General features: G+C 48.5%; 3 protein-coding genes and 1 long non-coding RNA gene across 4 annotated transcripts in view; 2 read left to right on the top strand and 2 right to left on the bottom strand.

Moving 5' to 3' along the window:
* Positions 1 to 1,540: 1,540 nt before the first annotated feature.
* Positions 1,541 to 5,046, top strand: SP9 (Sp9 transcription factor). Its single transcript, XM_061435047.1, has 2 exons — positions 1,541 to 1,620; positions 2,629 to 5,046. The coding sequence occupies exons 1-2, from the start codon at positions 1,600 to 1,602 to the stop codon at positions 4,051 to 4,053; spliced, it is 1,446 nt and encodes a 481-aa protein (XP_061291031.1). The 5' UTR covers positions 1,541 to 1,599; the 3' UTR covers positions 4,054 to 5,046.
* LOC133258459 (uncharacterized) lies at positions 1,620 to 2,764 on the bottom strand. The gene is made up of 3 exons (XR_009740033.1): positions 2,676 to 2,764; positions 2,196 to 2,331; positions 1,620 to 2,102 (listed from the first exon to the last, which is right to left on the bottom strand). It is a non-coding gene; the product is annotated as an uncharacterized LOC133258459 (long non-coding RNA).
* A 2,423-nt stretch (positions 5,047 to 7,469) lies between the features above and the next one.
* The window catches only part of SCRN3 (secernin 3), an 85,271-nt gene continuing 76,983 nt past the window's right edge, over positions 7,470 to 15,757 (top strand). The window contains exon 1 of the mRNA XM_061435007.1: positions 7,470 to 7,484. The gene's annotated coding sequence lies outside the window, so the exon portion shown is untranslated. The remainder of the gene's footprint in view (positions 7,485 to 15,757) is intronic.
* Positions 13,851 to 15,757, bottom strand: part of CIR1 (corepressor interacting with RBPJ, CIR1) — a 42,020-nt gene continuing 40,113 nt past the window's right edge. Inside the window, 4 exon segments of the mRNA XM_061397734.1 lie at positions 13,851 to 13,877; positions 13,949 to 13,995; positions 14,376 to 14,421; positions 14,424 to 15,078. Coding sequence (XP_061253718.1) covers positions 13,851 to 13,877; positions 13,949 to 13,995; positions 14,376 to 14,421; positions 14,424 to 15,078 — 775 coding nt within the window.

Genomic DNA, 15,757 nt, shown 5'->3' with positions numbered 1-15,757 from the left:
ACTGATATTTCTGATTCAAAAGCTGCTCCTGACTACCCTGAAGAAAAAGGGGAGACCCAGAAAGAAGAAAAACACCTCAGCGACTAAGGGGTTCCAGAAGCGTAGTTAGTTGTCTGTCTGAGGACGTGTCTTATCACACGACAGGATCCGAAGAGGACTTTAAGATGCTTCCAGCTTGCAAAATGTGGAGGCGCCCACGTGTGGCCTCGTCCCTGGTACTCACGGACAGAGGTCCGGGGGAGAAGCTCCCTGAGCACGTCCAGGAAAGCAGGGAGCTAGGGGCAAGCCCACCCCTCAAACCGGAGTCCTTGTCCTTCAGAGGAGCCTGTAGGCCCAGGCAGCCTGGAGTGTGAGTGGGTTGGAGCTAGGGCAAGAAACTCGATTCTGGGCTGAAACGTGACATGCAAATCTTCACCGGGTTAAACAAACAGCCGAGCAAGCTGCAGCTTCAGCGGGGGTGGCGGTGGGGGCGGACGCGGCTCGCGCCGATCTCTGTTTCCAAAGTCGTTGCATTGTGAAAATAAGCGGCTTCGTGCAGCGTGTTGTATGGGCTGATGTCTCCCACCCCCATGCCAGCCCCCAGCGAAACCCGGCAGATAATCAGCACGTCCCACTGTTTAGTCATATTTGACAACTGGGTTAACCTGGTATCTAGGCACTGGCAAACGGTACAAAGGGTGCCCTCAATTACCACTTGAAGCTTCGGGTGTGAGTGGCACTTGTATTACCCACTGGGTCAGAGGCCAGAGCGACAATTAGGAAGTCACATAGACCGCTAGGGGAAATGGCGGGATGCGGCAATCTCCCAAGTCTGTGGGTGTAGACCTGGACGAAGAGGCCTATTTCTCTCCTTTCGGAGGAGCCGTCCCTTCACCCCTTCTCCTCAATGTGACTCTGAGAGTAAAACTGAATCCATTGGGAATCTGGAATCAGGTAGACAAGTGACAATGATACAATCGCGAGCGAGAATGATGGATTCCAGCTGAAGTTGTGCTCCGCAGGCGAGAGCCTGGATACACAAAGTGAGCGTTGACATTTTCATCTCTACTTGGGCCTTGCTCGTGTGGCCTCCGCCTCGGCGCCCCCTCCCCTCCTGTCTCCTTTCCCACAAGTGGAGAGTCGAGGACTGTCAGTCCTAACTTGCATCTTCTCAGGGAGGTCGCGAGGGGGGGTGGTGGTGGGGAAGCTTGTGACTCGGTCTCAGCGATACTTAAACCTGGCTTGGTGAGTGTGTGTAAATTTTTAATTGTGCTGTAATTTCTTCAGTCACCAGTCGGCGACCGCCCCCGCCCCCCACCCCGCTAGCCGCAGTGACTGGCACGCGCCGGGAGCCCGGGCTTGGGCCCCTCGGCGCGTCTGATTGGCTGCTGGGCAGCTCCCGTCTGCTCTGCCTGCGCCCTCATTGGGTAAGAAGCGCAGCCAGCGGCACTTCAAAGCGGGTGCTCCTCGCACTTAGGCTGAGTTTAGCCGGCGGGAGCCCGGAGTCCGCTCGGCGCGGGCGCGGGGACACGGGAGCCGCGCGGAACCCGAATAGTTTTACCGAGCAGCCGCCAGGCTCAGCCTCGCTCCAGGCCCCGCCACGCCACCCAGGGACCTGCTATGGCCACGTCTATACTTGGGGTAAGTCGAAAGTGCGGTATTTACTTGTTTTAACAGGAGTAATTTTTCGTTATGGCTTCTCCAGGTCGGCGGCTCTGGAGAAACTGTTGCTGCCCGACTGCAGCCTCAGCTTCTTTGAGCACTTTCCACATTTCTGGGATTGATTCTTTCCAAATTATTGGAACCTAGGAGGTGCCTTTGAAAGAAAAGGATTTGTCAAGCAAGTCCTTTCAATATTCGGTTTTAGAGGTTCCTTTTTTTCCCCCGCGTGATTTATATCCCATCCTCCCCCCCCCCCCCTTGCTTAGGGGATTGTTGCAATTACGCGACAGCGGTGTTTCCAGAAAACAGTCTTAATCGTTTTGCAGACCATGTAGTCACGTTAACATTTACACTTCTGCGGCTTCCTAGTTCGTCTATGACTGAAATCCATCGCGGGGGTCGCTTCTGCTCGGATTCTTGTCTTCGTGTGTGTGTGTGTATGTAAACATTTAAAACGTTTTCTATTAAAAAGAATCAAGTCGTAGTCACCCTTGGGAGGAGTGCCCCAAGCTTCCCCCACCCTCGGTCGCTGTTTCAGCCGCCTCTGCCCTCACCTGGTGTTTGTTGCCGATGTGTTTACCTCCGCGCTTCATCCCGAAGGGCGACTTGGGGGCTTCTTTGAGAGGAGCGGGCTTGTGGCGAGCGGAAGGCGAGCGACTTGAGTCCAGTTTGGGGCAGGATATGCAGCGACTGAGGCGGGGAGAACCGACACATCTTTGATTTGTAGCCCCACCGAAGAACAACTTTACAGCTCCGGGACCCTCTCTCTTGGGATTCCCTCTGTCCCGCGTGGGGCGCGGCGGGGCGCGGCGCATCCTCCGCGAGCTCACCGGGAGGAGGCGCGAGTCGGGGGGCCACGACCCCCCGCCCCCCGCCTCGGGACCAGCGGCTGGGGGACGGGGCTGCTCACGGGTGCACTTTGTGTCTTCCTCCCACTTGTTCCTGCCCTCCTCCTCCTTGCTCCCTCCCTCACCCCACCCACTCTAGGAAGAACCGCGCTTCGGAACGACCCCGTTGGCCATGCTGGCGGCGACCTGTAACAAGATCGGCAACACGAGCCCGCTGACGACGCTGCCGGAGTCGAGCGCCTTTGCCAAGGGCGGCTTCCATCCCTGGAAGCGCTCCTCGTCCAGCTGCAACCTCGGGTCCAGCCTCTCGGGCTTCGCAGTGGCCACCGGCGGCCGCGGCTCGGGCGGCCTGGCGGGAGGCTCGGGCGCAGCCAACAGCGCCTTCTGCTTGGCCTCCACGTCCCCTACGTCGTCCGCTTTCAGCAGCGACTACGGCGGCCTCTTCTCCAACTCAGCGGCGGCCGCGGCGGCAGCGGCCGGAGTGTCCCCGCAGGAGGCGGGAGGCCAATCGGCCTTCATCTCCAAGGTGCACACGACGGCGGCCGACGGCCTGTACCCGCGCGTGGGCATGGCGCACCCGTACGAGTCGTGGTACAAGTCAGGCTTCCACTCGACGCTGGCGGCGGGCGAGGTGACCAACGGTGCTGCGTCGTCGTGGTGGGACGTGCACAGCAGCCCGGGCTCGTGGCTGGAGGTGCAGAACCCCGCTGGGGGGCTCCAGAGCTCGCTGCACTCGGGCGCCCCCCAAGCCTCGCTGCACTCGCAGCTCGGCACCTACAACCCCGACTTCAGCTCGCTCACGCACTCGGCCTTCAGCTCCACGGGCCTCGGCTCCTCGGCCGCCGCCGCCTCGCACTTGCTCTCCACCAGCCAGCACCTGCTGGCCCAGGACGGCTTCAAGCCGGTGCTGCCCTCCTACTCGGACTCCAGCGCCGCAGTGGCGGCCGCCGCAGCCAGCGCCATGATCTCGGGCGCCGCGGCCGCCGCCGCCGGGGGGAGCTCGGCGCGCTCGGCCCGCCGCTACTCCGGCCGCGCCACCTGCGACTGCCCCAACTGCCAGGAGGCGGAGCGGCTGGGCCCGGCCGGGGCGAGCCTGCGGCGCAAGGGCCTGCACAGCTGCCACATCCCGGGCTGCGGCAAAGTGTACGGCAAGACGTCGCACCTGAAGGCGCACCTGCGCTGGCACACGGGAGAGCGGCCCTTCGTGTGCAACTGGCTCTTCTGCGGCAAGCGCTTCACGCGCTCGGACGAGCTGCAGCGGCACCTGCGGACTCACACGGGCGAGAAGCGCTTCGCCTGTCCAGTGTGCAACAAGCGCTTCATGCGCAGCGACCACCTGAGCAAACACATTAAGACGCACAACGGGGGCGGCGGGGGCAAAAAGGGCAGCGACAGTGACACGGACGCCAGCAACCTGGAGACGCCCCGCTCCGAGTCCCCTGACCTCATCCTGCACGACTCCGGCGTCAGTGCGGCCCGGGCGGCTGCGGCTGCGGCGGCGGCGGCTGCGGCGGCAGCCTCGGCGGGAGGCAAGGAAGCCGCGTCTGGCCCCAACGACTCTTAGAGATCCGGAGAGAGGCGCGAGGAAGCGAGCGAGCGAGTAGACAACGAAAGCGAGCGAGAGGTTCGGAGGGCAAACGACCGGGGGATGGACGCGCGGGGGCTCCAGGGCCGCCCCCGGGTCGGCGCGAGGTGATGCGGCACTCGGCTCGCGGACCGCCGCTCGCCGGCCAAGCCAAGAGCTCCCCTCTGCTGCCCGAGCCCAGACGAGAATCGAACGCGTGTTCCAGGAACAAAAGCGAACCAACCTGCGACACAAACACTTTAAAAAACTGCACACACACACACACACACGCCGGAGATCTACAACCACAAGCACGCACACTCAAGCGTGCACACACACACTAACACACCACTCGCACAAACTTCTCGAGCGAAGAGCAATACATAGAAACGTTCCCTCCTTCCCCTACTGCCCACCCGGTTCCTCCACCCTTCTCTTTCCTTTTCTCCAAAAACAAGTCACCACCCTGCAAAGGACTGTCAGAACATTTGAGAACAAACGGGACCTATAAAAACAGACCCTTTGCGTGGATTATATTATATATAAAATGCTCCAAGTCCTGCTTGATATCTACTTACAGTGAAACTTTTTTTTTTCCTATAAAAGGAAGCATCAAAAAGGCTGAAGGTGAGAAATTAAACTGGAAGTCTAGTGACAGTTTCTCTGTATTTCGTAACATCTGTAAAAATAGGGTTCAAAAGATTGTGTTCTCTTTTATTTTCTTGTAAGTGTTCATTCGAATAGAGGTTTTTTTTTTGTTTTTGTTTTTTTTGGTGAATTCCTGAAATTCAGGGAGTTTTTTTTTTTATTATTTTCTGATGCACTTTGTGAGAGTCAGTATATATGTAAAATATATTTAAAATGTTGAGTTATCATTTCACTCACAAACACGTAAGTTAAGGTCATCTAAAGAAATTAAATGCGTTTATCTGTATGAAGAAAATCTTGACACCATATTTTCATTTTGGTATTATTAAAGGACTCTGAACAATACACTTTCTTTTTTTTTTTAATCCTGTTACACACACACCCCCGCCCCCCACCAGTAACCTTTACATGGCTCGACCTTTTTTGATGGGAAAAATTCCTTTAATGTTAGTCTTAGGTAATGTAAGGTTTATGTGAGTTATAAAAAGCCATAATACACATACGTTTTTGCAAAGTCAAAATTATTTATTTGTATATTAACAGCATAAATTAAATGGGGTTATAAGGTGTAGTTGTATTACTTAAGGAGAGAGCTCTCAAAAGGTGACATTTTAAAACTCTGGAACCCCTTCGAAAAAGCAAAGGTCCTTGGCAGTTTTAACTGAGGAGATGCCTACCCCTGCTAGAGAGGTCAGGCAAAACTCCAGTGGGTTTGTTTGTTTTTAAAAAGCGATTTAGAAACAATGAGTGAAAGGAAAAAGCCTTTATAAAGAAGTCTTTTACCTCCCAAGACCCTCTACGGTTAGGAGGTGACTCAAGGGAATAAATCGCTAGAATCAATACCCCGGAAAAGACATTTCATGCCTAAATGAAAATCTTGTTAAATGTTATTAATTTTGACTTAGAGCACACAGCAGCCCCCTGTGCCTTGTATTCCCTTATTAGGGATTCATGTCTTATCAAATATCTAATTAATCTCCTAGACATCATTTGTTCTGGCCAACTTTATCTCAGCTGGTCCACGGGGAAAACTCCAAATATTCTCGGTGACAAAGCTCCCTTGAAGATCTTTTTAATTGTCTAAATTAACTGCACCAAATTTGCATGTCAAACGGTAAAGGGCAACCTGAGATAAAATGTAAACGTTTTAAAAGCCCCCAAACTAAGCACTTGATTTGATAACTAGGCTTTTTAATGTTATGGAAGACAACTGCTCCTTTCCTTTTCAAAGACGGCTGATCTATGCAAATAGTGAATTGGAAATGCCTAGGTCCCCGCGCCGTCAAATGGCCCTCGCAGGTTATTTGAATATCAGTGGCGCTGCTTCTGAAAAGGTTCAAGGATGCTCTCTGACTTCTTTGTGATTACTCAGTGCGGCGTCTTATTCTGAAGAAAAAAAAAACTCAGGAATAATTAAAGGCTGGGATCAGGCCTGGGAACACATTTGGGACAGGAATCTCATTTAGACAGTCTCTTTCAAAATAAGGCACAGTTAAATTGACCAGAAGGCAATTATTGAAATGAAAATTATTTTCATTCTCTTTGTCTTCTGACCACCAACTTAACAGCCCCGGTTTAAAAGAGAGGGAGAAACGAAAAGAAAATTGGTAAATGTAATAATTCCACAATTTGAAAAAATGTTAATTTAGAAAATGAAGTACATATTTACAGAATAAAAGTATATCTAAAAGGCTCCCCTCATAATAGAAAATACAAGCAAAGTCAGCCTCAGTGTGAGGGGCAGTGTGGGGATTTAAAAAAATTGTTGTCTTGGGAACTTGAATGAATGTTTTGATTTTTATAGAGGAGAAAAAAAATAAACTGTTGTTATTAAGTCAACAAAATTTTTCTCTCAAACTGTAGTGAAAAGCCAAGTAGCAAAGTAGCGATAAAACGTACAGCGAAGGTCCCTAGCCGGACGTTTGCAGAGTCTGGGGCTGGGTGGCTTCCCGCTCCCCCTTCTTGCGTCCCCGAAACCTCGGCTGGTCGGCTCTTCCTCGAGTGTTTCTTTTCTTTGGGCATTTTCTCTTCTGGCTCAGATTATCACCGGGCCCCCCAGCCTACACTCCGCGCGCCCTCTCGTCCAGGCCTGGCCTGGAGAAGCTGGCCAGGGCTATGTTCACTCTAGGGGCTTGGGGCCGAGGCGCTGGAGGTCGAGAGCGTGCCTGGCGTGTTTAGGGGGCTGAGGGTAGGCGGCGCGGAGGTGAGGGTGTGGTGGGGTCTCCCGGGGAATAAGGGCGCCCGGGCGTCTGCCCCAGGCAGCTTTGTTTCTCGTGGATAATAAAGGCAGATCAAAGGGCTTGGCTGTGCAGGTCCCGCTCGCCTCGCGGCTCCCTCCGCAGCCCAGTGATCAAGGCCTCTGCGCGCTGCCTGTGCCCCGCGGGTCAGCGGACGTCCATCACCGCTGCTTCCCAGAACGGCGGGCGGCGGTCGGGCGTGAGCGTCCAGCCGGGAGAGCAGAGCTCGCGGGACCTGCACGCGGAGGGAGAGGGCTCCTGCCCCCAGCCGAAACTAGCAGGCAAGGGAGACTCCCGCCCTCTTCCCCAACCTCCAGCCCCAGAGGGACCTGGGGGCGCGGGGATACCTTGACTGGAGCAGGCGACGACCCGCTGGGCCCCAGCAAATTGGGGAAGGCGTGCGTGGGAGGAGAGAGCCCAGGAACCCCGAGACGATTTCGGTCTCCACCCGAGGTGGGGCCGCGTCTCCCCAGGGCCACCTCGGGGCTCCTGGGCCCGGCCCGCTCTGGTTTGAGCGCAAGCGAGGGCCGCTGCTCGGAGGCTGGTGTGGGGTTGGGGGCGCAGGCAGGGGCTCTGAATTCTCTCAGTCCCGGGTGAGAGGAAATTTGATTTCGTTTCAGCCGGTGTCTCCAAGTATTTCCTGCGATGTAGCTTCTCTTCCTGCGCAGGAGAGGAACGAAGACCAAGTTTTCCTCGGCCCTTCTCTCAGCCAGCCGCAATCCACACCCTCCCCCTCCGCGTTCTGCCTTTTTTGGCTTTATTTACTTTTTTTTTTTTTTTTAACCCTTGGAGTGAATCGAATTCCACCTGATGTGGGGGAGGGGGTGTGGAGAAAGAACGAAAAAAAGAAAGGAGAAAGATTTTTCTCTTCTTCAGGAGGGAAAACATTCTTTTGACGCGATTAGATGGTGCACCTGAGCGGCTTGTCTGGACATTCCGTCAAATCGTTATAAGTCGTGTAAAATTGAATTTCTCTTTATTCAGATGGAAACTTTATTTATTTTAACTCTAATCTTATTTGCATCTATTATCTGTATTCGCCAAGGCTCTCTCCCACTACAAAAATGCAGATGAAGTAAATCTTACATAAATCCCGCCCATTTGTGTAATTGGTATACTAAGTGTTTATTTTAAGTGAGAATAATTTAGCTACAAATTTTCTTAAGGAATAACATTCTTAACACATTAAAAAAACTGAAAACTCTGATTTGCTTTTATGTTTGACAGTCGCTCTTGATTCCTTTAAGAGGAGCTTGGCGAGTGCGGCTCTCTGGCGCCATCTAGAGTTCGGGTTCGGGAAGGCCGCACTATCCGCCCTCGCTCGCCGCTTCGAGAGCGGGGAGTCTGCGTTTGCAGCGAGCTGCAACAACCGAGCGAATCCAGCAAAGAAAAGCGAGTTTTTGTCTTCCGGGGAAGACAAGCCCCGCTACTGGGGAGCACTGCTTAGTAACGGCCGGTATTATTGCTCCTAGGCAAGGAAGTTTTTTCTGAGATGTGCTAACTGAAAATCCAAACAAATAAAATAACGCCCTGCTTGGCCCTAGTCTTAGAATTGGCGTATTTAACATTTCTTTCAAGGCAATTTCAGGGTCTTCCAACTTGGAGTTGAGCACGCTGGGCGCTGTCGGCGGCGATTTGGAGCCGGCATGGGGACCCGGCCGTGGGCGCAGCGCCCCCGCGCTCTTCGCCCAACGACCCTGGCCTGGACCGACCAAACCAAGCTGATTAAAGCACGCAAGCAGATCGTCCCATGTCCCGAGACCCCCTATGAAGGGGAGAGAAGCGAGGGACCCGCACCTTCTCCAGCCCGGACCCGGGGATGGCCGAAGCAGTCTCCTGCCTCGCGGCTGTCTTCCAGGCGCCGTCCAGCCGGAGTCGAGTGCTGGGGGCTACTGGGTAGGCCGGTACCCGGCGGGGCGGTCAGGGTCTCCGAGGGCTGACAGAAGTCCTGAAACCCCTCCTCCCAGCTCCTTGCGAAGGGTCTGCCCTGCCCGCCGGCGCGAACTGATCCCCTTTGCCCCCGCCTTTTCCCGTGGAAACCCAAATCTAAAATCGGATAACACTTGGGGGCGTTGACCAATTTTCTCTCCACTCTGCGTCTCGCCGTCCTCCCGCCGCCCCTTTCCCTCCTCTTCCTAGTCCACTACCCCACCCCTCGTCTTCAGACGTCGTGCAATGGCTTCTTCCCCTCCTTTCTTGTCCCCCACCCTCCCCGCACGTTTATTGTATTTTAATCTTAAAAGCTACACCTCCAAATCCGGCACCCAAGGCCGCAGAGGCGCCGGAGCCCGCAGCAGATAAAGCCGGCCGAGGCGACGGGGCGCCGGGCTCCCTGATCTTGCGCCAGGGAAACGCCGTGCGTTTCCCGGAACTCTCAGCCACCTTTGCAGCGGGTAACTCGGCTGGGTTTGTATTTGCTGTTTTAATACAAATCCCGCCGCACTGCCTATTTCAAAGATGTGCTAATTACTACTTGGATAGCAGGGCGCAAAGTCCTTGTCCATTTCCAAGTACAAAGTAGGTTGCTAGAAAATTTGAAATTGCCTTTCAGCCTAAAGCTGCCTTACCTGAATGTCATAATTACAGTAATTATGTACATCCAAATTACATGCTAATTAAATTAGAATCAAATCGTTCTAAATCGAAATCAAATGAGGTAGTGAAGAATTAATCAATGACAACATAAATAGAGAGCTTCCTTCAGAGATATTTATTGTAACGATCCAAGGAGGAATTTGATCTGAAAAAGTCACCTGTTTATTTACTTTCAAATTAGTAATCAGTTATTATCCCTTCTCCATAATTTTAACCGTTCAGTGTTATTTACCCCCACCCTTTCCAGACGCTGGAGTTTATAGAAATATGTATGAGGTAAATACATACAGACATGCCTACCCTATATGTTATTGATATAAATATATACAGTGTGTTTGCACCTCCAGTTAAGGGAAGGTTTCAGCAAGTCCATGGAAACATGTTCCTCTAGGGCCTGTTCTCAGGGACCCGGGAAAGCAAAGCAAGGCTTTAGATTTTCCAAGATCCTTACACTCTCTTCCTTTAGAATTCATACCAGGGATTTTACATTGTTTTGCAAACATCCAACCATTTCTGGGTGATATATTTATTTTAAAAATGCAGACTGATAAGTCCCCTCTCCACCCCCCAGCCCCCGCCCCGCAACCCTGATCTGTTTTCTGCTTGCAGATTGCTGGCAAGAGTCAATATTTTCATTTTTGCCCCGGGAGCGAGAGATTAGCATCAGCGTCCTAAAGCGCCCTCTTCACCTGTGGAGCCCGAGAGACAAGAGATACTGGCTCGCTTTCCTAACTAGCGAAGTCCACCCTCCGACCTGCAGAGGAGAAACGCGCGGGAGGCCGGGCGAGCTTAGGCGGGAACTGGCAGGCGAGGGCGCGTGGTGGCCCTGGCGCGCTGGTCCCCAGGGCGCAGCTCCCCTGGCCCACAGCCTGGATTTTCTTCTGAGTGGGCCACCGGTGGGGTCGGGGATGGGGAGGAGGACCGGTGCTGCGAGTTAGCCCGCATCCTTTCCTGTTACACTTCGTCGGTGGGTAGTCCAGCGGCCTCCTCGCTTATTCTAGGAGGGAGACGGGCCCCCTAATAATCAGGCTTTCATGTGGGTTTGAGGTATGTTCAGAAGGTTGCCAGACGCGTGTCTAGGAAAGCATCACAGTGCGCAGGGGTGGTGTCGCCTCGGGATGTGTAGAGCAAGCCAGCCCGGGACTCACTCCAGCCCCCATCTGGCCTCCTTTCAGTCTAAGGCCAGGTGCTTGGAAGCCACGATCCGGTCAGCACCCAAGCCTCCGGACCTCCGCTTCTGCCCGTCCCATCTGGAGGACCTTCAGATTGAAAGGACTGGGGTTTTCCGTGTCTACGAGTCGGGGAAAGGCGATTCACGGGTAGTTTGGGCCAGAATGTGCATTACTTTGCGTTACGTTTCCTGCGTTTCACCCCGCTTCATTATTATATTCTGAGGGTGTTAAGTGTGGAGTGAAGAGGTGAGAAAGTGGGTAGAGGAAGAGGATCTGTTTCTGCTTCTCAGCAGTAACGGGGTTTGAGGAGATTCATCAGTATTGGGTTGCCATCGCATCTCCCAAACCTTATAATTCCCTCTTAGTTGTTGCTCACAACTTTTAAAAAGCATTTCTCCTTTTTGATCTGAAAAACTTGCTCCTAAGACCAGCAGCTATTGCATGCCTTTTTCTCTTTTCAAGAAGTGGTAACTATCTAGGTTTTCTTTTCAGAAAATCGAAATAAAGATTTCTTAATACTGCTCAGCTACTGAAGCTAAAATGCAGCTTTCTCCCAGATCTTACTAAGCACAGGGTGTGGCGGGTGCGGCCTTGCAGTGGCCTCCTCCAGCGCACCTCAGCCCAGCGGTTGTTTCCTAAGGAGGAAAGTGAAATGGCTTAGGTGGATTTTAAAATTTTTGAGAGTCAACGCTGAAGCATAGTAAATATTTGGTGATTAAAAACGGGAAAAAGCCAAGCTCCCAACAGCACCGTGATTCACTGTCAGCAAGCCATCTCCTGGAAGAACAGCAAGGAAGGGCTCTTCAAGCCTTCCAGATAAAAAGCTTTCTTCAGATTAAAACCGTATGATACAAAGCAAGATCTCCATTTCCCACTGCAAGGTAAGCCGAAACCTGCTGCTATGCTGCAGCAACCTTGCCTATTCTGGCATATTTATTAAATTAAATGATGACTACCTTACCACATAAACATTCAGATAAATAAACAAGTCCTAACCTAGTAACCTGATCATGCCTGACCATTTGTAAATCGACAGCACCTCCTGCAGGAATTAATTTGCTAGTGTTAAATTACCTTCTATGTTAAGCCAGGGCAAGGAGAGGAAGGGACCCCCATAAAGTCTCCGAAGTTAGCCAGTGCTATGTCAGGCCATTGGACAAATAAGAAATGTCATTAGATACACCCAGATTTCTTGAAAAGAATTTCTCTATTAAGGGTCGGAAGAATGACTTATCACCAGACTTTTCCTGTGGTTTTCTAAAAAAAAAAAGTTACTGTTGAGGACTTTTGTTCTTGAATCATACGCATTAAACTTGGAGGATTCTTTTTTTGGAGTTAGTACTTAGGAAAACCTCTACACATACAACTAGACATACTTTCTATTATGAGCCTTATCTCTGGTTTTTACCTCATACTTCAAAAGCAAAAGGATAACAAGATGTTTAACATTTAAAAAATCACTTTGAATTGCTTTTGCCTTTACATTAGAATATGCAGAATAAGTCAGGTGAGCCTCTTTAAAACTGTTACCATGTTATGATTATACGTGAAAATGCCTCCCTTCAGTTTTTAAGTTTGCCAAGTTGGAATGCTAACTCCTTGGGGCTGTCTAGCAACCTTGGGTGACCAAGTCTGAAAGCCAAACAGCAAACCAACATTTTCTATAACTACATGTGAATTTTTCTCACCGTTGGGTTGATAAGAATATTGGGGGTACTGGTACTGCTTTATAGTTTCTCAGTGAAGGATAAGTTAACCAGAGATTTAAAAATTCTTGCGGTCACCTTCAAGTTAAAAAGGCACCACACTTTTGTGGAAGTGTTAAATGATAATGTATTGAATTCATTTTAATTACAGGATGCATTTCAACATTTCCCTTCATGAACACTACAGGTTCAGAAATCCTTTAAGGCAGTAAGTATTGCATAGGTTTTGACATTATCAAAATTATAAAGTCTAAAAAGGCATAACATAGGAAATAATCAGTGCGACACTGATGAACTCAAGGTGTAAATTAGCAGTCTTTATCAATCTCAAATGCATGCTTTCTTTTTTTAAATGAAGAAGGAAGGGGATTTTGAGGTGCACAGTAAGTTACTGAAGAGTACAGGAGGAGGAATTCAAGTTCTCCTCTCCCAACTCTCTTAAAAATGTAAATAATCAAAGAGTTGCTTTACATCTTCAGTTAGCTGCTTGTAAATCAGAGGACATCTGTGTGTGCATATACAAGAGAAAGATATATATACACACACGCACACCAGATACACAGGTCTTACAGTAATTCTTCTAAATTATTTTCTAATAAATTTATGAAACTAGGACTGCCAATTCTCAAAAACCATCTGAACTAATGAGTATTTGTATTGTATTAAAAAGAGGTGTTTTTAAAATGTGGAACCATGATGATAATACGTGCGTATGTGATGGTTACTATGTATTTTTTTGAATTGCATGTTACTTGTAATTTGAACTAAATGATTTTTTCTATAGTTCTCCTTTACCATACGCTTTGAAACACAAGGGGAAATTTATAGCTAAATTTATGTTTGCCACACATACCTATGCTTATGAAATATATCTAAACAGTTTACTCGTTCATGACAATAAATGCTTAACCTTTAGAAGTAAACTGCGATCGCTGAAATGTCAGTAGTTGAAAGGCCATCTGTTCTAGGTAGAATAATGATCCCTTAATGACACAGCAGCCCCAACCCAGAGCCTATGAAGATGTTAGGTTACATGGCAAAGGGGAATTAAAGTTCCTAACAGAATGAAGATTGCTAATCAGCTGATTTTGAAATACGGCGATTATCCCAGTCTCCTGACAGGCGCAATGGAATCACAAGGGTCCCCCAAAGTTGAAAACAATGCAGAATGTCAAAGTGTCAGAGCAATTAGGTGTGAGAATCTGACTTGACTATGTTAGTTTTGAAGATGGAAGAAAGGGGCCAGGAGCCAAGGAATGCAGGTGGCCTCTAGAAGCTGAAATAGTCAAGCAGATTTTTCCCAGAGTCTCCAGAGCGAACCAACTCTGCTGACACCTTGATTTTAGCCCAGTGAGACCCATTTCAGACTTCTGATCTCCAGAGCTGTATTTGCATTAAGACTGAGGTAATTTGTTAAGGCAGCATAGAAAATTAACACATCATCCAAATGTAGCTAGCTTCTTACCCTAGAGCAAAACAACTGAAAGAAGTTTAAAGTCTTACAGTAATACTGATCAACCCATTATTTAATTCATACCAGGGAATTTCTACAGCGATTACACTTGGCTTCAAGTAAATTCAAATCTTAAAAGTAATAAATGTGAATTGAAAAAATAATTAAACTATATCCATTCAATGTACTGTCATTCTTTTAATGATGAAAATGTCACAGAGTAATAAGGGGTTTTTATTTCAGTATAGGATACAAGAAACATTTTGTCAACAGAATATGTTTTTACAGCCTCCAAATAGATTACTTACAAATATTTGCAAAGTTTATTCTTATGGGATTCATGTAGTTTTGTACTTGATGTAACAGTTTACAGAGATGAAAAATTAAAATAGAGCTTCTTATTAGAAAGACAACAGTATACAATTTAGCCCTTGCTAAAGGTATTTGAGAAAAAAGTGGAGATGTTTTTCTTTGCAGTTTATTGTCGCATGGAAGTCCCTCTGTTCTCTACCTCTGCTCCATTCTTTTGGTGTCACTCCAGTATGCTTATCTCCCGGTAATGCTCTCTGTGCACTTGCCCTCCTCTGTACGTATCTGCGCCATGGCATCTGGTGTCATTTCTTCTGTCCCGATCTTCACTTGGACTGCGCCGTGGCCGTTTCCTTATTTCTCTTGGCTTGTAACTACCGTGACTTCTGCTCCGGCTTCTCCTGCTCCTCTCATCCCTGCTCTGGCTCCTGCTGCTCCTCTCCTTTCTTCCAGATCCTCTCTTCCCTGGACTCTGGTCATGGCTTCTGGGCTTTCTGTCAGAATCAGAATGGCTCCGTTTGCTATTCTCCCTAGAACTCTCTTGTTTTAAAAACTTAGGCTTTTCCTTGTTACTGTGACTGCAAGAGTGTTCCTCATCCCGTTTTCTCTTCTTAGACTTCCCTGTCTCTTCAGAATCACTGTTGTTATGCCCTGAACGCTTGTTTTTCTTTCTTCTCCTCTTCTGTATTTTTGTCCCTTTGCCATCGCTCTCGCTGCTGCTTTCTGAACTGTCACTAGAGGAGGAGGAGGAGGACAGTGGGGATGGGGAGGAGGAGGAGGAGGAGGAGGAGGGGGAGGAGGGCTTGTTTTTATGTTTTTTGTGTTTACTTCTGCTCTTCTGAAGCTTTTTCTTTTTTCTATCTTTTTTCTTTTTCTTTTTTTTCTTCTCGAGTCGATCTAATTTCCTGTTATTAGGGAAAAAATAGTAATAGGCCATGTAAAAATAGTCTGTCCTTTCACTGACAAATATAAAATTTTGAATAGACAATACAGATTCTTAGAAACATTAAAAGTGGTATTTTTTACCACTTTTACAAACACATTCTTTACTTTTATTAAACAACAAATCATTTTCTTCCTTTTATTCAAGGCACATACACAATAAGTTTAAATTAAAAAATACATTAACTGTCTTGGTATACTGTCCTCTATAGTAATGACTATTACATTTTTTTTTTTTACTGAATCAGAATTTGAAATTATATAGTATTCTATGTAATCGTCACCGCGGCATAAAGAAAGGTCTGTAACATTAGCTGGATCAATTGCAAACTCAAATATAAACCTCTAATCAATGAAACATTAATTTTATGTATGTACTATTTTAAAATATGTAAATACTAAACAACATTACACTGTCAAAATTCAAGAACATATTCTCCAGAAATTCAGAATAAGAATATATTTTTACATTTTTAATACTCTATTTTAGTTATATAAAAGATCACATATTAGTTTTCAACAATTGTTTAGCCTTATTAAATAAATAATTAGGACAATTCTATTAAGGCATTATGCATTTCTAAAGAGTAATTCACATTCTCAGAAGAGTAACATTTATTTATATGATATATTTGAGTTACT

This window comes from Bos javanicus, chromosome 2, assembly GCF_032452875.1.
Source record: "Bos javanicus breed banteng chromosome 2, ARS-OSU_banteng_1.0, whole genome shotgun sequence".
Classification (NCBI taxonomy): domain Eukaryota; kingdom Metazoa; phylum Chordata; class Mammalia; order Artiodactyla; family Bovidae; genus Bos; species Bos javanicus.
The sequence above is the reverse complement of the archived record's forward strand: the minus strand, read 5'-3'. Positions and strand labels throughout refer to the sequence as shown.